We start from the raw sequence: 20,500 nt of genomic DNA on the forward strand, positions 1-20,500 counted from the left end.
GTGTTTTTAAGTGTAGATGATCTGCCCTCTTTTCAAACAATGACTCACCGGTTCCATAAACAAAAACACATTTTGACCTTACGAGGTGGAAACTGAAGAATGAGATAGCATTTAAATAGTATCCTAAACATTACATTAAAGAAGGAGGTGCAGATAGTTTGTATGTGTCCCTCAAAAACAGTTGCTAGAGGTTAGAGAAAACAATGCACACCCTGAGCAACAAGGTGTAGAGCACCCTATGTCACCCTATGTATGTTACCCCAGTAACAAAAGCGACACCTCAGAGTGCACACACTACCAGTGATTACCTGAGTTGAAACACATCACTGAAAGACCATGAGATGGACCTATTCAGTGATATGAACTTGTTTACTCTTAATAATTGTGCATAGTAGTGGAGTAATGGAGAAAGCAGTGGAAAAGAGTGAAAGAGGAAAGTGGCCATGCTCTAGCATCTCTCAGTACTTACTTTACTGCAAAAAGGCCTCTGAAAGGCCTCTTATAGCTATCCTCTGGTTATTGAACTGACACTAGGAGTGGGTCCTACAAAGCACTACATACACTCATACTAAGACTATATCATTTCCTAAATAAATATGTGTTTTTCATTGAAGAAACTAGTTTGGTATTCACAAACACAGATGGCATATAGAAACATTAAAGCAACAAACGCTGAAAACCATGGTATATCTGTCTCTATACCTGTGTGCTCATATGTGCCTAACTGCATTTATGGTATATGCTGTACACGTACTGTACATATGGGGGTACCTATACTACAGGCAGATGTGTGTGTGAGAATGTGTATCTGTACCATGGAAGTTGAGAATGAAGAACCCTCCAGTTGAAAAGTCGGAGTGAAAGCGGATCAGGACCTTCAGGCTGGTACTGTAGGCCGACTCTAATGCAGTGTTGCCACTGAAGACTCCCAGCTGAGGACTAGACGTATCTGGGCCGTCCCTAAATAAAGAGAGAGGGAGACAACAAAGACAACTGGGGATGCTTAAACTCGAAGCAGGATTCATCTAAACTACTGCAGCAGAGGGATGGAAAGAGAGAAACCAAGAGTCGCATAATAAAAGTCTTTACTTCATCCCCCTATTTCACTGCACATAAACTAGAGATTTATTTCATTTTAAGTATTAAATACTAGATAGTATAATAGGCAAGATTTCAAACAAACAGTCCGAGAGTCAACTTTAATTTAAAAAGATTAAGGTGTGTATAGCAACATAGATGTTGACTAACATAACCAACTTGTGTTCTGAATAATGATTTCATGTTGCACTTGGGGTGAGTAGATAATCAGCAACCAGTACATAATAGAGTCAACATGTTATGTTAAAGGAATAATTATCAAGTTACATTGCAAAGTACAATTACGCTTATTAATAAACCTGCAACATTACAATTTACAGTCAATAGGAATTACATGAAACACACATATGACACATGTAACATTATAGAGAGTTCATGGTAATACACGCATGACATGATATTGATTTACCTTCTTACTCAACTATAGGTAACCTGAGGGTAACTATATATAATGATCTTGCACTGTATCTGACCAGGTTCAAACTGTTTTTTATTTTCTCTTCTATTCTGTGTAGAACAGAAGAGAAAATAACGCTAAAATGTATTTTATTACAAATCTAAAATTCTCTCCAAAACTGCCTCTAAAGATTCCTTATAATGGAAATCAATAATAATGACGAAAAACTTAAATGGATCCATTCAGGCGTGATGTGATTATTAAAATCATAGTAAACACACAAACTGCTGACTGGTGTCAAACATCAACAATGTGTCGGTACATGTGGCTCTAAAAGGAGGTCAGCGGTTGGGATCAGTGTGAACTTCTTATGAAATGCAAGCTGTGGATTTGCTTTCACTGACTGGATTTAATTACAGGGAGGAAGAGAAACCAAAAAGCAGCCTTTTTTAATAAAATAAAACACATATCTAGTAAGTCCACATGCTTGTTCATTGAAAGGATAGCAGAAATATTTTAGTTTTTTTCTTACCTTTGTTTTTTTTTTACCCATTTCAAACAAGTTCATTGAACAAAGCCCATGGATTAAAGGCTTAACTTCACTCATTAAATATTGAATGTTGTTGAAAGGTACATTTTCTAAAGTTCCTAAATGCCCAGTTTTAGGTTTTTAATGAACATGCCATTGGATTAAACAAGGGTTTTAAAATTTTAATTCATGAAGAGTGCCTGGGATCTCTTGGCTGCTCAATAATTCAAGGTCTTCTGTAGGTGTTGGAGCTCATTTGGAGAATCAAAATGTGCTGTTCGGGTCATTTAAATCAAAACTTAGAATTTGGGGCTCTATTTTTACTTACTGAAAAATACACAAACCCAATAGCAATATTTTCTCAGCCCAAAAACATACACAATTTAATTCATTAAAACATGTATTGGGGGGCTGTATTTATAATTTAAACTTATTTCTGAAAAGTGCAGTGCATTTCTACAACAGCACAGAGAAAACTTAGGAGTGTGTTAGTGACCCTTCCTTCAAGGAAGTCAGAATATGCTCCCGTGAAAGCAATTTAATGAAGACCGTATCTTTGAGCGATAAGATGCTAGCTTGTGAACAAAAAAAGCTGCTGGTGTGAATCTTAACACCTGCTGAAACAACATAGTCAGGAAGAGTGAATGAGATATTCTCCCGCACATTTTAAGTAAGTCTTACCTCTTGAAATAAGGATTAAAAATAACTTTGATTCATTAAGATTTAGCACTGTCTATTTATCTACTCTATCTGTCTACTACAGGTGGTTGACATAAGCACGGTGCAGTTGGGTGGGATTGGGAGGAATATATTAACAGTGATAGGGGCTGACATGATTCATCACCAAACAAGTCGCTTATTTTGTTCTTCCCTTTACAGTAAAAGCAGTGCGCTTTTTGCCACAACACTCTCAGAGACCTACGATGGGGAGAACAGTGGATCCACCACAAAAACCTCTTTGAAAATAAACTGATGTCTTCATGTTGAAAAACTGATTTAGAAGAGACAGTACGTTGATAGAACAACAATGCTGTGACATGAGAATAGATATTTCTGGGACTTGGTGGAAATATTTTGATGCATCTTAAATGTTATCTCTTCCTGTTCTGAAAGGCTGCATTACAGTTGATGTTGCTGTGATTTTCTGAGCTTGTAAGACAGCATTTTCTCGCGGAATGAAATAAACAATGAATTATTCTATACATTTCACTGATTTTTTTTTTCTCAGAGATCCAGCACTAGGATAGATTAAATATTATATCAAAGCACCAAGAGGACCCAAAATATTTTCAACATTGTTAAACATTTTACAAAATACTTTGATTTTGTCGAGTGAGTATACAGCATCATAAACTACTGTGTTGCTCTGGTGTTAGATCCACAGCCCACTGTTAGAAATGCTTCAGTGATATTAGGCAATAAGCCAAACACAACTGGTGGCAGACCACAGAGACAGTTTGGCTTCAGTCCCTGACATCTGGATGCAGCCGCCGTCACACAAACCCCAGGGGTATACAGGGCAGAAACCAGCAGACACAGATCACTGAGATATGGAATATACAGGACATAGTAATGTACAAGGCAAAAGACATCCCTCGCAAGTTTGATTAATGAGAAACCAGAACAGGAGGAGGAAATCAGCATTACCATTGGCAGCACCGGAAGAATGAAGGATCAGAAAAGTAAAAGTGTAGGCTCCTCTGATGGCATTGCACGAATTTTAACGCTTATCCTGAACTAAAGCAATGCTCTATGAACGCATTACTCTGTATGTCGTCTTATGTTTATCACTCAGTATTTATAGTACACACAAAACACCTTTTATATGTACAGTAACTATGTGAAAAATAACATTTTGGCCTATAGCTTTCTACTGTAAATTGAATTTCCTTCAATAAGAGGCTTGCTTTGATCCGCTTATTCAAATCTAGTATGACTCATTTTGGGATCAAACTCTTGAAGTTAACCATTAAAAGTTCCATATTTAATCGAAATTATGCTCCCAATCAATTTCTTATTAACCCAGCAGAATTACAGAAATCCAAACAGTCAAATGGCCAAATCATGACAAAAACAGTGGCCCCAATCTTAAGCTCTCACGAGTACAATGAGATAATGTCAGTTATCATGTTTTATTAACAGTTCACCGCTGATGCACATAATTTCATTTCATTTCATTTTTATTTGTTCCGCTCATGGTAATGCACAAAAATTATTATTATTAATTAAAAGTATTCCAAATATAAACTCCATCATCAAAAAAAGTTTCAGAATGCCTGTGTTCATAATTTAAACAGGATGTGGGCCATTAATTCACTCTAAACCCATTTTACCTCTCATATCGTTCCAATCTTCCACATGAAAAGCACATTTGTTTCTGTCGGGGCAAGTGAAAAAGACCCACATAGTCAACAAAAAAACAAGGATATAAGATAGAATATAAGATCTGTTGAAACACAGATGAGTTGTGAGCACATCTCTGTCAAACAGACAGGTGGCCAGTCACTGATGCAACGACCTTTGATCTGACTGACAACAACTGGAAGGCAATTATGGATGTTCCCCCTGTGCTGACATCAACATCTACAGTACAGCTGTCAGGAGTAAAACTAAAGAAATATCATATTGGAGATAGTTTGCAAGTAAAATCTATAACATTTAAATAATTAATATTTAGTAATGAACTTTTAGACACATTAGATAAATCTAATAATCAGGGCGATATAAAGACTGTATACTGACAATATAAATAAATACTATAATTATATCATTACTATAGTATTTATATTGTTCTAATATAAATACTGATTATTCAGAACCAGAGTACTGATGGGGTTTCAGTACTCTTCTATTTACATAGCTGTAATGCAGCAGCAGTAGACCTTTAGATCGCCCACTCTAAAACTGTCTAAGGAAGGCTCTGGAAGGTAGATGGTATCCCACTGGGTCTTAGAAAAGCACTCCGCTCTTCAGTGTCAGCCCCCAGTCACTTCCAAATATATTCATATGTTTGAGCAGTGCAACAGTCCATCATGTATGCACTAATGTCACGTTACAGATGTCTTTTGGTTCTCTACAATCTATGAATGTGATTTTTTAATTTTTGCTCACCATGAAATGTGCCAAAAACACACAAATCGCCAAAATCAATTTGCAACTGCAAAATAACTCCATGCTGTGCCTCTCCATAGCTATATCCATGGCTCTGGTAGCTGGCGACATTGAAAGCGAGTAGTCACCAACTGTGAATGTATTACTTTCCCAGTGCCTGCATTTCAACTACTCAGGCACTAGAGCTTGACTCTTGAGCCTGAAAATTGAAGCCTGACGTCACCCACACACAAAATGTTTCTCTCCTGAACCAAACCTACACCAAATGATGACAGGGCCCAAATCCTACTTGATCTTCATTTTCCTCCTAATAGATTCACTGTTAAATATTATTTTTGACAGAAAATGATGCAAACTGAAACTACTAAGTGAGAAATTTCTCTTGGACTGACCCAAGCTTGTCAGGTCCAGCCGAGTCCCGTTGGATTTGTGAACCCAGCTCTACCACTCCTTTCATTACATTTCCCACTCCCCACTGAATCTCATCATTACTGCCAGGGTTCCCAAGCCCTCTCCTGGTCTGCGTATGGCCATGGTACTGAGTTAGATTGAATTGGTCAGTGGTCCCATTGTAAATGCATTACTCTCACACTCGCTGTATTACAATCTTACCTCCACACTGAATCCCATTATTACTGCAGCAGAGTGAGTGTATGCATAGCACAGTGTATATATGCGCGTATGTATCAGCAGTCTATGGAGCTGTGATCCCTGTGTATCAACCATGTCCTATACAGATCCATATGGGTTTGTGTGCATCTCCCTGTATGATAAAGTCACAAACAATTGACACATATAGATATATACCTTTGTAGAGGCAAGACTGTGTTTGTATAAAGTAAAATGTGTAATGAATAAAAATGCAATCAATATCAGGGATAAGGTTACCATCAATAAAGTATTGCCCAAAAGGTCTCTGTGAGAGAATGTGAATGTGTGTGAGAGGGACAGAAAGAGATGAACAAAAAATAGTCAAAGTTGATCCAACCTCAACATCTTATTAGTGTGCAGAGAGGAGGCAGGTACATTAAAGACTAACCTGGCAGTGATGCAATCAGTCCCAGGATAAAGGGCAACATTGAAAAGAAGCTTATGCATTTGTGTGTGTGTGCGTGTGTGTGTGTGTGCGCATGTACGTTCAAGTGCGAGTGTACCCAGACTTACCAGACAGCGATGTAATCAGTGACAGGCTCTGTCTGCAATAAGGTGAAGTTGATATAAACTCCATGTCCGTGGGGAACAGTGATGAGCCAGCTACAGTCTTGGGAGTTGGGGTATTCATTTGGGTACTGAGGTGAATAGATGGTCCCGTTTTCAGCCGTGACATTATAGCCGCAAGGAGCTGTAAAAAGCAGAGTTATAACATTATCTATTTGCAAATTTGTCACTTTCTTCTAACGTGCTAGACCTGCAAGGATCAGAAGACAAGAATGAATGCTGAGCTGGAGACAGTGAGGAATATAATTATCATCATAAATTTGGGGTAGTAGAAGTAGAAGTAGCTGTAGTAGTAGCGTAGTAATAAGAGCAATGATTGTGCTACTGATATATAGAGTAAATGATCCAAGTGACACACAAATGTTTACTGTCTACTTAACTGCTTACACTGCTGGCTTGTGATACCGATGAAAGATGACGTTAAATTTACTGAAATTCAATTAGGATAACAACATTAACCAAATGTCTAGATTTTGAATTACGATTGGTACATGAGGGATGGGGATGTTCTGGGCTAAAAATGATAACACCACATGTGTAACAACACAACATAAACAGGCTATTATGAGAAATGCATATTTTACATCTTGATTTTGATCATGGTACGTCCTTTTATAATCTTAAATACAATCATATCAAAAAGTCTTTGGTTGTTCTTACCCTCACAGCGTGGAAATGGGTGGTTCCACTTCCGGTTGGTCCCGTGCAGGCACGTTAGTACTGGGTGTCCGATCAAAACATAACCAGGGTAGCACTGAAAAGTTACCGATTGGCCAGCACTGTAGTCACTGTTGATGATGTCGCCGTTGGGGAAAGGAAAGGGGTCCTGGCAGTTCTGAAGTTGATAGGCTAAATAGAGAGATGATGAGAAATGTGGAAGTGTGGAAATAGTTTAATTTTAAACCTACCTGATTTTTAGGCATCAGGAAAATAAAATAAGCTGCTCTTTGTCAAACTAGATAGGCAGGAATACAGTTCTACTCAGATTAATAAATACAATGTGGTTGTATATTTGTTCCTGTATTCTACTGTGTAGCCTTTTATGCCTGCCAAGTCCCACAATGTGACTACAAAATGACAACTGCAATTCATTGTATTTAAACCATTTCTTCTGCCTACAGCGAATGGACTTGAAGGGGCATTAAAATCTGTGACCCACGGAGGCTGTCAGTAGTAAGTGCAGCAACATCAAGACATCTAATCTCCTCCTACACAGTCTAACAATCTGACACATGTATGCATGGCATGCTAGCACTTGCTTGAGGAAATGGCGGTATCGTAGGTCTATTTAGGGCACATCTCACTCTGAATGAGTGCCAATGGCAAGTCAAGCCGTTCCACTAGATGTGCCATTGACAGAGAGCAGAGGTGGCTGACTTTGGAATACCAGTTGCAAGAAAAGGCTAGTGAGAAGGACAGCACCTCAAGAACGAGCCCTCAGCACCAGGTCAATACAAACTGCGGCACTAGACAGCACCCGAGGCCTCAGAGACAGTCTACACTGGTAGTAGCGTAAGAAGATGTAGGAGCAAACTGCATGCAGCACAATCAAGCCGCAGGATATGTACAGGAACACTTGTGTTGCCGTTGAGTATGGGCTAGACAGTCCCAAGTCCAGATGGGAGATGCCACAAAGGATGCTTGAGAATGTCAGAACTAAGATCCTGTGGGACTTTTAGTTCCCGACAGGTAAACAAATATTGACAGAACTAACTGGACATTGTGGGAATGATAGAAAAACAAGTGATGACAGATGTAGAGGTCCCAAGTGAAAGAAGCATCAAGGGAAAAGGAATGTGAGAGGATATACACTGCTCAAAAAAATTAAAGGAACACTTTGAAAACACATCAGATCTCAATGGGAAAAAAAATCATGCTGGATATCTATACTGATATGGGCTGTGTAATGTGTTAGGAACGAAAGGATGCCACATTGTTTGATGAAAATTATCAACCTACAGAGGGCTGAATTCAAAGACACCCCGAAAATCAAAGTGAAAAAATGATGCGGCAGGCTAGTCCATTTTGCTGAAATTCCATTGCAGCAACTCAAAATGGTACTCAGTACTGTGTATTGCCCCCACGTGCTTGTAAGCATGCCTGACAACGTCGGGGCATGCTCCTAATGAGACGACGGATGGTGTCCTGGGATCTGGACCAGGGCATCACTGAGCTCCTGGATAGTCTGAGGTGCAACCTGGCGGCATCGGATGGACCGAAACATAATGTCCCAGAGGTGTTCTATTGGATTCAGGTCAGGGGAGTGTGGGGGCCAGTCAATGGTGTCAATTCCTTCATCCTCCAGGAACTGCCTGCATACTCTCGCCACATGAGGCCGGGCATTGTCGTGCACCAGGAGGAACCCAGGACCCACTGCACCAGCGTAGGGTCTGACAATGGGTCCAAGGATTTCATCTCGATACCTAATGGCAGTCAGGGTGCCGTTGTCTAGCCTGTAGAGGTCTGTGCGTCCCTCCATGGATATGCCTCCCCAGACCATCACTGCGCCACCACCAAACCGGTCATGCAACGATGTTACAGGCAGCATAATGTTCTCCACGGCTTCTCCAGACCCTTTCACGTCTGTCACATGTGCTCAGGGTGAACCTGCTCTCATCTGTGAAAAGCACAGGGCACCAGTGGCGGACCTGCCAATTCTGGTGTTCTATGGCAAATGCCAATCGAGCTCCACGGTGCCGGGCAGTGAGCACAGGGCCCACTAGAGGACGTCGGGCCCTCAGGCCACCCTCATGAAGTCTGTTTCTGATTGTTTGGTCAGAGACATTCACACCAGTGGCCTGCTGGAGGTCATTTTGTAGGGCTCTGGCAGTGCTCATCCTGTTCCTCCTTGCACAAAGGAGCAGATACCGGTCCTGCTGATGGGTTAAGGACCTTCTACGGCCCTGTCCAGCTCTCCTAGAGTAACTGCCTGTCTCCTGGAATCTCCTCCATGCTCTTGAGACTGTGTTGGGAGACACAGCAAACCTTCTGGCAATGGCACGTATTGATGTGCCATCCTGGAGGAGTTGGACTGCCTGTGCAACCTCTGTAGGGTCCAGGTATCGCCTCATGCCACCAGTAGTGACACTGACCCTAGCCAAATGCAAAACTAGTGAAAAACAGTCAGAAAAGATGAGGAGGGAAAAAATGTCAGTGGCCTCCACCTGGAAAACCATTCCTGTTTTGGGGGTCGTCTCATTGTTGCCCCTCTAGTGCACCTGTTGTTAATTCCATTAACATCAAAGCAGCTGAAACTGATTAACAACCCCTTCTGCTACTTAACTGACCAGATCAATATCCCAGAAGTTTAATTAACTTGATGCTATACTCTGATTAAAAAGTGTTCCTTTAATTTTTTTGAGCAGTGTATAAACACCAGGGGCTGAAAGAGGAACAAGAGAGAAGGTGGTAAATGTAGGCCAAAAGTTGTCCAAGTGGTAGTGGGAGTACTTGCAGCTGTGAAACTACAACGAAGAAGGTGCAATGCCAGAGTGCCAAACACTAAAACGGAAATCAGTGCACTTATATATTGTGTAAGTTTTCACCATACTCACTGATTTTTTTGGTACCCAGCACCCAACACTATTCAGCCTCTTGAACCGTAAACCTCCTCGACCTTGAATACAGAACCTGAGCTTGTGTCATTGAGTGGTGCAGGGGTAAAAGCATGCACCCAGGTTGCAGCACTACCAATTGTGTTCTTTTAACACAATTGTGGGTAGTATCACCTCTGTGCGACAAAGATCTTTGCTGTCAGGTGAAAAAAAGCATCTGGTGCAACTCCATGTGAGGAAACATGTCCACAACTTCCACACACCAACAGTGGGAGCTGGCAGTGACAGGGACTGCAGTGTTAGGAGACTTGGCCATTGCAAGTTGGGAGCAAAAAATGATTATGTGCATGTGAATGTGGGTTAGCTTATGTGTAAGTTGGTAAGCCTTAGTGCATCTCTTGTGTCTTTGAAGTGAAGCACTTAGGGCTACAAGTAAAGCCTGCTGGACAAGATGCCAGTCTCTCACAGGGGCTTACTAACAATCCATCTCTTTTAATGATGAGAGGAAAGCCATAAGGTTTTTTAAGTCTTTAGCATGACTCATCCATGGATCAAAGCTCAAAACCTCATAGCAATATGTTTTTCATCCTACCCTTAATTTTCTTGGAGTTGGGAAAGCTTTGTAATTTGGCAACTAGGTTTGGATGTTAATCTATTCAGAACATTTGAGGTGACCATTTATTTTTTCTAAATCATTCAAGCAACCATCTTCTGTTCCCTACACCAATTTTGTAGAAACTAAACAGTGTAGACTCTATTTGAATACACATCTTAGCGTGGCTTGAGGGCCTTTTGTGTCTGCGGTCACTGCCCTAAAAGAAAATCACATGTAAACTCACCCTGATAGGTCAGTTTGAACCCCGGCCTGTTCTCTGAGTGGTCACTGTAGAAGTGGATGATCGTCAGGTGGGTAGTGCTTAGCAAAGAGGGCGGGATCTGTGAGCCAGTAAACTGTCCAATAAGAGAAGAGCTGTGCTGTGGTCCAGCCCTGACCTCTAGGAAGTCATGGTTGTCTTCAGAAGAGAAGTTTTGGAACTGAATATGGGCCCCTACAATACAAACACAGAATATAATAGACTACATACAGAACATAATAATAATAAATGAAAATTAGATTATATATAGTATATGTGATCTTTGTTTTCATGCCATTAATGGTGGCCTAAATGTTATGGACCTGAGTGTGCGTACAAAACAGAGGCATGTTGTAGGCCAAATGCAATAAGTTCACATTTTTCCACACTTTGATATCTATTTTTATTTCCATATCTTTATTTAGTTATTTTTATATTTTGACAACTTGCAACAAAAATACAACTGCAGTTTTGTTATCTGAGACAAAGACAATTAAGGTGTCTTGAATCTTTGTTTTGTTGTCATTTGAATATACTATTATCATTCACGAAAAATAATAATCATATCATATCAACTAAGAATTAGCTATAATTACACACAGGCACATGAATGCCATGCAAAAGATAAAACCGGGTCCTATTCAAACCATCAGTTACTGTAGTCATTAAACAGCACACACCATGTGTTAGCCTCCAATTAAACATGTGGTGAAGCTGTCAATAAACCATGTGTTGCTGCTGCAGATTTTGTGCTAAAGACGACGGTTTCCCAGCTACACCAACAGATGTACTGAAAGTGACACGCTCTTTTTAGGAGTGCTCTTCCATCCCATAATACTTACCATATCCAGTTGGCAGGGTGATTTGCCAGGTGCAGTCCAGGTTGCCGGGGTAGTTGCCAGGGAAACCTGGACTGAGGATGACACCACTCATCTCAGACAACACCCCGCCGCAACGAGCTGACAACACGGGCAGAGCAAACACATTGTTAAAACAGGCAACACATGAGCAATTTACAGTAGAGATCATCACTTTACCCTCTCGCTTCAACAGAATGAAGGTCACATAGCAGCAAAAAAAAGACAGAAATGTTAGAAAATATAGCCGCAAGAAGCAACAAAAGAGGTGTGAGCATCCTTACAGGGGAAAGGGGGATTTGTAGTGTCAATATTTACACTCAGTGATCGCTTTATTAGGTACAACTGTGTATGTTTTTGGTGATGTTGTCAGAAATGTGTAAATTAAATGATGTGTTAGATACTGAAGTCATAGTTAAAGGTGGTGTTGTACTGGCCTCCATTATATTAGGAGGTGTTATTTTTTGTCCTCCCAATTTTCATACATGAGGGGGGCAAAATCACAACTCTGACTAATAATGCCGCCCGGTCCAACACCACCAGTAACCACAACCTCAATGCTAAAACATATAAATGAATTAACACCTCTATAACAGCGTCAAAAGAACTTTATATGCATCATAAAAATAGACTTTATGGCAGAACAGCTGTATTGGACTGCAATAGATTGTACAGGTGTGCCTAATAAAGTGGCCACTGAGTGTATGTGTTACTGAAAATGTTTTCAAATATTACATTATATTGAAAATAAAGCGGGAATAATATTTAGGGTTATGGGCTTGATGTGATTGGCCACTGTTAATTTAAAAGAAATACATTGTTTGACTTTTTTGTTATTTGTCAAATATTCACTCACTTCTCACAGGAATACGATGTAGTAAGTATGGTGCATTAGCGTGATTAATCTATAAAGGTAGTGTCAGTTAACTTATTAACTTATTTGGTGTTAACCGAAGTACATGAAACCAATTGTTAGGAGACTGGATATCATGTTTGAAAATTAAAAACTAGACTTCATAGGGGCTTGGACCATGTGTGCTGACTTTCTTTCAATCCAATAGAACCAATGGTGACAGATATGTATTTTAAATTGTACATGACACCTTAATGTTGCGCCCCTCTGTTGACAGATTTGGACATGACTTGGTTGATCCAAGGGTTTCTGACTGAAATAGGAAATGCTGGATTTGACACAGACGGAAAGCGGCTGTGGCAGGGCTAAGTTTAGCTCATCCTGACATGTCAAGGTAGAGTTTAACTGGAATTGGCTTCACAGACCAGCAACAAGTTTTCACCAAGGACTGACTTATTCAGGCCTAAACACAAACATCAATGTAATCAAGGTTCCTTAACACTATTACAGAAGTTAGGAAGCCTTGGCTCTCAGCACAGGGTAAAAAATTCTGTTTGTCCCAGCAGGTGTATTGATCCTATAGATTGCTGACCCTATGCCAGTCAAGAAGTTGCTTACTTCCACAAATCTGATTTCAAGGTGATAACATCAAATATACCAATATAGTTATCGTTAAGAGCAACACAACACTGTAATCAATGACTTATGTAAACAGATCGCTTTATTACCCTCTAAAGGGAAAATGCGCCATAAAAACTCATCAAACAGCTTTCCGAAAAACTGTTAGCAACACGTGACCTTAAACCTGTAACCTAAAACCTTGTATTTAGACAGAGAAACGCTCATGTCTCTCATCTACTAGAATGCTTCTGTCACTAAAGGTTCAATGTGAACATCTTTTTCCCCCATTGGATCGATCATTTCGAACACACTTTAGCCAGCAGATCAGATGTGTGTGTGTGTGTGTGTGTGTGTGTGTGTGTGTGTGTGTGTTACCTATGCAAAGAGGAGGTGGGTAGTTCCAACGACGCACAGTCCCAGGCATGCAGGAAATGTGAGAGTGGCCCTGAAAGTGATAATATTGAGTTAGGTTCAAGAAACAGATCCTGTAAGGAATTCTGGTACATTTTAATCAAGTGTGTTTCTTTTTCTTTTCAAATTAAAATAGTACAGAAATAAAAGTAGAAGAAATGTGCAATCTTAGCATTTCTAAGATTGGGAATTAGGTTTTTACTTAATCTAAGAACAATTTTAGTGTATATTTAACTCAAGTTAAAATGCAGCCAATGTGGAAATGAAATTTTACTGCATGCTTCCTTGTTACAGACTGTAGTTTGTGTCTAAGTTTTGCCTCACAATATTTAGTGTATTTCTAATTTACAACATTTAAAACTGTAATTATCTGTTGAACCAGTCACAATATGGGAAAACCAGTAGTTAACGATGCACAATCAGTATCTAAAAATATATATGTATATATGAATACATTTGTTTATTGGTCAGTTTGTGTGTCTGTGTTTATTACCTGTAATGTGTACCCAGGTTCACAGGTGAATGCTACCACCTCATTGACCATATATCTGTCCCCGGTTTTAATGCCATTGGCTGGGATCATTGGCTCTGGACAGGTAGTAAGACCAACAGCTACAAAGACAAACGAAAAGAAAGAGCATAAACACGATTAACTATGTAATTACTATTATTTATTTTATCACTAGCTTTTCTATGCAAACATTACTTGAGCCAGACATGGACAGAAAATATACACACTGCTGTCTTGACCTTTATTATGAAACTTATCATGGCCAACTAAAATCATTTTATTTTCACTACAATGACAGCAAAACAACCTACTACCTACAACTACCCTGCTCTGTTCTCAACATTGTCTTCTTCAGTACTTATCAAGTAAAACTTTACCATTGCTATTCCCGTCTTCTTCCTTCACTTGTATGTGACCTTTCTCTTGAAATGAACACTCCATATGAAAGACGCGATCATAACAAAACACAGCAGTTTACCTAAATTCTGTGCGCATTCCACTGGATAATAGTGTCTCAAAGTTCATTTCAGTTTTTCAGCACATAGGACAAAAACACAATGTTTACATTCATTTGACGAAGTTCTAATGTGGCAGTTTAATGTACCAAATAGCATCAGTAGGGGTGTATCTGTGTGTTCATGTGTGTGTGTGTGTGCGTGTGTTTCATTTGGAAACTTCCGCAGGAGACTGCCCTAGAGCGGTTACCATGGCAACACAGGGGTAGAAGAGGGATAGAGAGTAAAAGAAGGGGAGAGAGAAGAGTGAATGTTTGTGTGTGTGTGTGTGTGTGTGTGTGTGTGTGTGTTTGCTTCTGGTCTTGTTCATTATCTACCTTCCTACCAGCAAAACGATGTGATCCCACTGAGCTCACACACACACACGCACACATATCCAGGTGGCCCAGCCCCAGTGTATGACATTTGTGAGTGTGTGTGCATGACTGACTGTTACATGAGTGTGTGCTTGCGGAGAGGGATGAGGGGGACTTTTTTTTTTTTAGATGGAGCATAAGTGAAATAGCTGCATGAGTCTGTAACTTGGGGACACACATACATGCACACACAGTGTATTATTAGGCAGAGCATCAGCAGACTGTCAGGACAACTGATCAATGAAACTATTCCATTTGGCTGACCATCTCTCTCTCCCTGTGTGTGTGTGTGTGTTTGTGTGTGTGTGTGTGTGTGTGTGTATGTGTGCTAGCAAATGGCTCCCTCTTTTCCCTGGTTATGACAGAGCAGTGATGCCTTGTAAAATGCTGACAGTACCACAAACCACCCCGCTAGGGCCACTAGACTACAACTAGACAGTGTCAGCATTTAAGTCTAAGTGACTGGATTTACTATACTTCTGTTTCTGTTTACTTGAGGACAGATGAGGGAGAGAGACGTCTCACTCTGCCCTTTAGAATCAAGTCCCATTAGTCAGCTTAAAATTACGAGAACATCATCACCACAATCATTCCTGTGTCCCCAGCAGATGATTTTGTCATCTTATACAAGCTACCATGTTATAGCTGACAAGAAGAACTTTTAGCCGCTCAACAACTAAACGGTGGGTCTTGTTTTTCTTGTTTCTACAGGAAACATAGTGGAAAACATAAAACCAGTGCACAACACATATTGTGTCAGAAACAGCTCCTGAAATACCACTATTACAGGTTTCTGAGTTGGCAATTATTCATTATGAATTTAAAGACCAAATGAAAATCATTAGCAAGAGTCTAAATGTAATGTAAGTAAGGTAATAGTTGTTTTTGCAAGGACGATCAGAATGAACATCTTATCGCCTATTGAACAGGTAAGTTGTCTGATCTTGGCAAAACTTGTTTAATGAAACAAGTTAAAAGCCTACTTTGTAGCAAGATATCCTGTAAAGAACCTCTTGGAAACTTGGAACAAATTCTGCTACAGATTAAAGTATTGGCACTCATTTTGAGATAACTGCAATCTGAGCCCTGCAAGAGCTCTTATGGTGGTGTTATGTATGATATATTTATTTAAGGTGATCTTGGAAAAACTTCAATGCTCAGCAAGCTGTACTTGGACTTACGCCCGGGCCACACAGCCAACCGGAGCAGTGCGTGTGCATCTTGGAACCTGTTGCTTTTTACTTTGGCGCCCATGTTAACAGGTTAGAGCAGCCACACAGCCCACATGAGCAGCAAGGCTCAGGCGCGGCAGTCACCTATTTTTTCCACGTGATGCACGCGGTTCTCAGCAAAAATAGACAGTGAAAATGATCTGTTACCAGCAACATTATACCTTTCACTACAGTTTCAGTGTCTATATATGTATATATATATATAATATATCACAGACATGAAATAATAAAAATCACTTACAATTGAGCACCTTTTTCTGTCTAAACTACATATAAATTAAATTTATAATGAAATCAAACATTCTATTATTGATGGCCATTATCAAAGGCAAACTCAATGTAGAAAGATAGGGATGGCGCGCAAGCTGCTGCATTTCAGCAATGTAGCCGTCACACACAGGTAGAGGTAGGATGTGTGGCCTGGCGTTAGTTTCTGTGATAACAGCAAATAGCCTGCTTGCTGACTAACACTATGAAATGACATGTGCACACATATAAACAAAAGACTGGGGTTATGCTTGTTTTTTTCATGTGACCCATTAATTGTCATCAGATAAACTGACATCTTACATTTTGAATTCAAACTGGCAATCAGATGTTGGTAAAATGTAAGCAATCTAAGCACAGTCTGGGCTGTCCTAAATAGAAGTCTTCATAAATACAGAATTTTGGACCTTGTCCCAAACTGACACGTGTAAACCTATCCATACTGTATATGCATACTCATACATTGTTGTCCTGTTATGACTATGATTCCCCGTGTAATCAGAGGTGATACCAAGTACTCAGGATCCACTCAGGTATTGCACATTGTGGCACACAGGCCCAAGACCTACATGACCTGACTAGACTGATTTCGACCCAGCCTAACTCTGGTCTCAAGTTTGTTCTTGGTTACAAAGAACTGACAGGACGCGTAAAGACCTCTAATCCGAACCTCCCTGCCAGCACAGCACACCCAAAATCCTCTCGCCATGGAAACTAGGAGACATGATCGAGAAGAAAAGACAAAAAAGCCCCAAAGGACTACCACCTGCACTGTTCTCATGTGTTGCTAAAACATGAAAATTGAAGCGTGGCCAGTTTTATCTGAGGATTATTTATGATACAGGAAGGGCCCCAGTGTCACGTATGGATCTGGCACATCCGGTAATAAAAGCCACACTAGAAAGGTGAGAGGAACCACAGTGAAAAATAATGTAATAGACATAATGAAAATCAGTCTCCAAAAGTGACCATTTTTCCAGGTTTTCATTCCTAGTGATGGCACGTCGACCCATAGAGCCAACAAAAATACAGACCATTGAGCCACAAATGTGTGCAATCACCTACACACACACACACACACACACACACACACACACACACACACACACACACACACACATTAATACTCTCACACAAACTCAAAAAAGGGGACATGTGCATTGATCTAGAAGTGATTCTAAGCTAAAACAACTACAAAGGACTGAAAAGCACAACCATGCCCTGACAGGTGTGTATGTGTGTAAATGCATGATGTTAATATCCATGTCTATACCTTTGTCTGTGTACATATTTGTGTGTATGAGACTTTTTGGACTTATGTGCATGTATGATACAAGCAAAAGCGCTTGTGTATGTGTGTGTCTGGAACTAGGTGTTTGTGTTTATGTCCCTTTAGGTGTGTGTTTTGTGTGTGTGCGCCAATGTAGGTCTCAGTATGTGTGTATGCTTTCAGGCAGTACCAGTTCAGGTCACTGACTCTTGTTATTTGATGTTGAAGTTTTGGATGCAACGATGTGTGTGTGCTCAAGTGTATGTGTGTGTCTGTGGGTTTGTGTTGAGAAGGCACAAAATATTCTCTCCTTTCTTGTTTTAGCTCAGCATCTATCTATCTATCTATCTATCTATCTATCTATGATAAAAGCATTCACTCACTCTTGTATTCTAGGTGAAAACCTGCTGCCACCACACTGATGTCACTCTGAAAGTGTAGAAGGAGCTGATTTGACGTTGAGTTGAGGAGGGCGGGAGCAGTGGTTCCTGTAAGAAATGACATACGACAGAACCAGTTGATGAGTTTTTCTTGTCTATTCACACTTTCTGGCATACACAAACAGGTTACAACAAAAGTATTTTACAGGTTTTACAGATGATAAAAATGCAAATTAATTTATATAAAAAATAGCATCAACGTTTATGTGACACAGCGCAGGGCATACAGGGAGGAACCATGTTAAATATACAAGATGATGCCTTTTCAGCAAGCAAGATTTTGACCATAAATCTTGTTTAAATCCCAAGACCAGCTGGGAAATGATGTGCAGAGAAGGCGAACGACCCCTCGCCCTCCATGGACAGCTAGCATTTTAGTGTCCTTATGTGAAGCAACCCTCATCTGCCCCAGTGAAGCTGCTCAGTGGCCAACGTCAGATCACTGTGGTTATAGTGGGCAGCTCCCCGGTGTGCCTTCTTCAGAAGTGCACAGTCATTTGTGTGAGTGTGTGTGTGTGTGTGTGTGTTGCCCTATGGGCGGCATGTTTTATGTGTGATAGGTGTGTGACAGGTATGTGCTTGGGGCAGGTCACAGGGGAAACTCCGCTGGGAAATAGTAAAAGGTTAGATCATTCTTTATTCCTCCCTGTATTCTTTCTCTCCCTCTTTCTCTCCCTCTTTTTCTTCCATCCGTCACTCAACCTCACAGTGAAACTCTTCACCTCCCTCTCTTCCTCCCTTCTTCTCTTCCTCTCACTGACTGCGAGGAAATCGGAAGAATTCAAGTCTTAAAAAACATTTATTATTTATTTATGATATATATCATATTTTTTGGTATTACAAGTCATCCATCATAGATCCCCAGTGTATGCTGTACGTGTGTGCATCTATAGTTTAGGACCTGTCATATCTAATTCATCATAGATCTTGTGTGTGTGCGAGTGTGTGTGTGTGTGTGTGTTTGTGGGTGCGTATGTATCTGTCAATCTATATATGTGTGTGTGTATCTATAGTTTAGGAGCTGTCATATCTCATCCATCATAGATTTCTGTAGTGTTTGTGTGTATGGGTGTCTGTGCACAAGTTTGTGTGTTCAAGAGTGTGTGTCAGCATATTGTCATACCAGAAAATGACCCTAATTTAGGAGCTGTCATGTCTCCTCCATCGTAGATCTCCAGAGAGTCCCAGTTGTGCTCAGTAGCAAACGTCATCACTTGGATCTAAATAGCAAACAATTAAAACAAAGTTTGTGTGCATCTTCCATATTTAGTGTTTATACTTAGTTAAACATGTATGCATAAGTGTATACACATCTGTACCTGTATCCCAGCCCCCTCACTGACATGGATCCTCCACAGACAGTTGAGACTGTTTGGGTAGGGTTCAGGATATCCAGGAGATAGTATTGTACCGCGACGCTCAGTCAAATTGCCACTGCAGGGAACTATGAAGACGTAAAATATGTATTTCTTGGCAAAGTTTATTAACTAAATAGCTAACAGATAGGACAGGTTGCTGGAATATGGCTCTGCATACCCAGGGACAATATGGTGTTCAAATTAACACTACAGGGAACCGGCGAGAGAAAATATGATAACAAACATTATTTATGGTATAAACTGAGGTGACAGTTGAAGCTGTTTGCAAAAGGCTTCCTCTCAGCAGAGAGAGACTTCACGCAGGCATACATTTAGTTTGTTAGAATGAATGTCAAAATCCCAACTGTGATGATTCACAGAAACGACTTATTTGGAGCTACATATGTTGGCTGGTTAAGTTCTCTATACATTTCAGGGTTGGTTAGCCTTACCGATACAGGTTGGTGTTGTTGCATTCCACTGTGCGAGGGCACCTGGCACAGCCTGGCACCGCATAGCACTGGACCCTTTCAGAAGATACCCCGGACTGCACTCGAACCGAACCACAGAGCCAGCCGAGAACTCTGAACCGATCCGCCTACCGTACCGAGGCTCTGGCACTGAACTGCACTGACTGTCACTGGTGCGAGGTACAGCTGCAATGATGGCGGTGATTAAATAACATGAGAAAAAGGAGGAGAGAGAAAAAACAGAAATATAGGTATCAGTGGAGAGACTTAGACGTGGATGTTGAACTTGAATTGAATGCAACTTATTGCTTGTAAGTGCATGTATATGAGAGATAGAGAGACAAACAGAGTTACCTTGGTAGACAAAGTGAAAGCCTCTAGCTGACTGGCCACTCTTAGCATTGAACCGCAGCATGATTTGATTGGAAGTTGCCAATGGCAATGTCTCTCCTGGGACAAACAATTACACACACACACACACACACACACAAATAATGATTTCAAAATGAATGCTAAAAACAGCTAAACTTTCTCTCCTGAAAACACACAGCACTTCTTTCTTTCAAACATACATTTTC

General features: G+C 40.4%; 1 protein-coding gene across 1 annotated transcript in view; it reads right to left on the minus strand.

The window, feature by feature from the left end:
- The window catches only part of csmd1a (CUB and Sushi multiple domains 1a), a 281,553-nt gene that overhangs the window by 48,544 nt on the left and 212,509 nt on the right, over nucleotides 1–20,500 (minus strand). Inside the window, exons 34-45 of the mRNA XM_070906253.1 lie at nucleotides 20,277–20,372; nucleotides 19,905–20,108; nucleotides 19,414–19,538; nucleotides 19,218–19,314; nucleotides 18,038–18,142; nucleotides 13,997–14,115; nucleotides 13,468–13,537; nucleotides 11,604–11,720; nucleotides 10,747–10,956; nucleotides 7,014–7,202; nucleotides 6,300–6,477; nucleotides 815–960 (exon numbers count right to left, since the gene is read on the minus strand). Coding sequence (XP_070762354.1) covers nucleotides 815–960; nucleotides 6,300–6,477; nucleotides 7,014–7,202; nucleotides 10,747–10,956; nucleotides 11,604–11,720; nucleotides 13,468–13,537; nucleotides 13,997–14,115; nucleotides 18,038–18,142; nucleotides 19,218–19,314; nucleotides 19,414–19,538; nucleotides 19,905–20,108; nucleotides 20,277–20,372 — 1,656 coding nt within the window. The remainder of the gene's footprint in view (nucleotides 1–814; nucleotides 961–6,299; nucleotides 6,478–7,013; nucleotides 7,203–10,746; nucleotides 10,957–11,603; nucleotides 11,721–13,467; nucleotides 13,538–13,996; nucleotides 14,116–18,037; nucleotides 18,143–19,217; nucleotides 19,315–19,413; nucleotides 19,539–19,904; nucleotides 20,109–20,276; nucleotides 20,373–20,500) is intronic.

Source organism: Enoplosus armatus, chromosome 1 (genome assembly GCF_043641665.1).
Source record: "Enoplosus armatus isolate fEnoArm2 chromosome 1, fEnoArm2.hap1, whole genome shotgun sequence".
NCBI classification, from domain to species: domain Eukaryota; kingdom Metazoa; phylum Chordata; class Actinopteri; order Centrarchiformes; family Enoplosidae; genus Enoplosus; species Enoplosus armatus.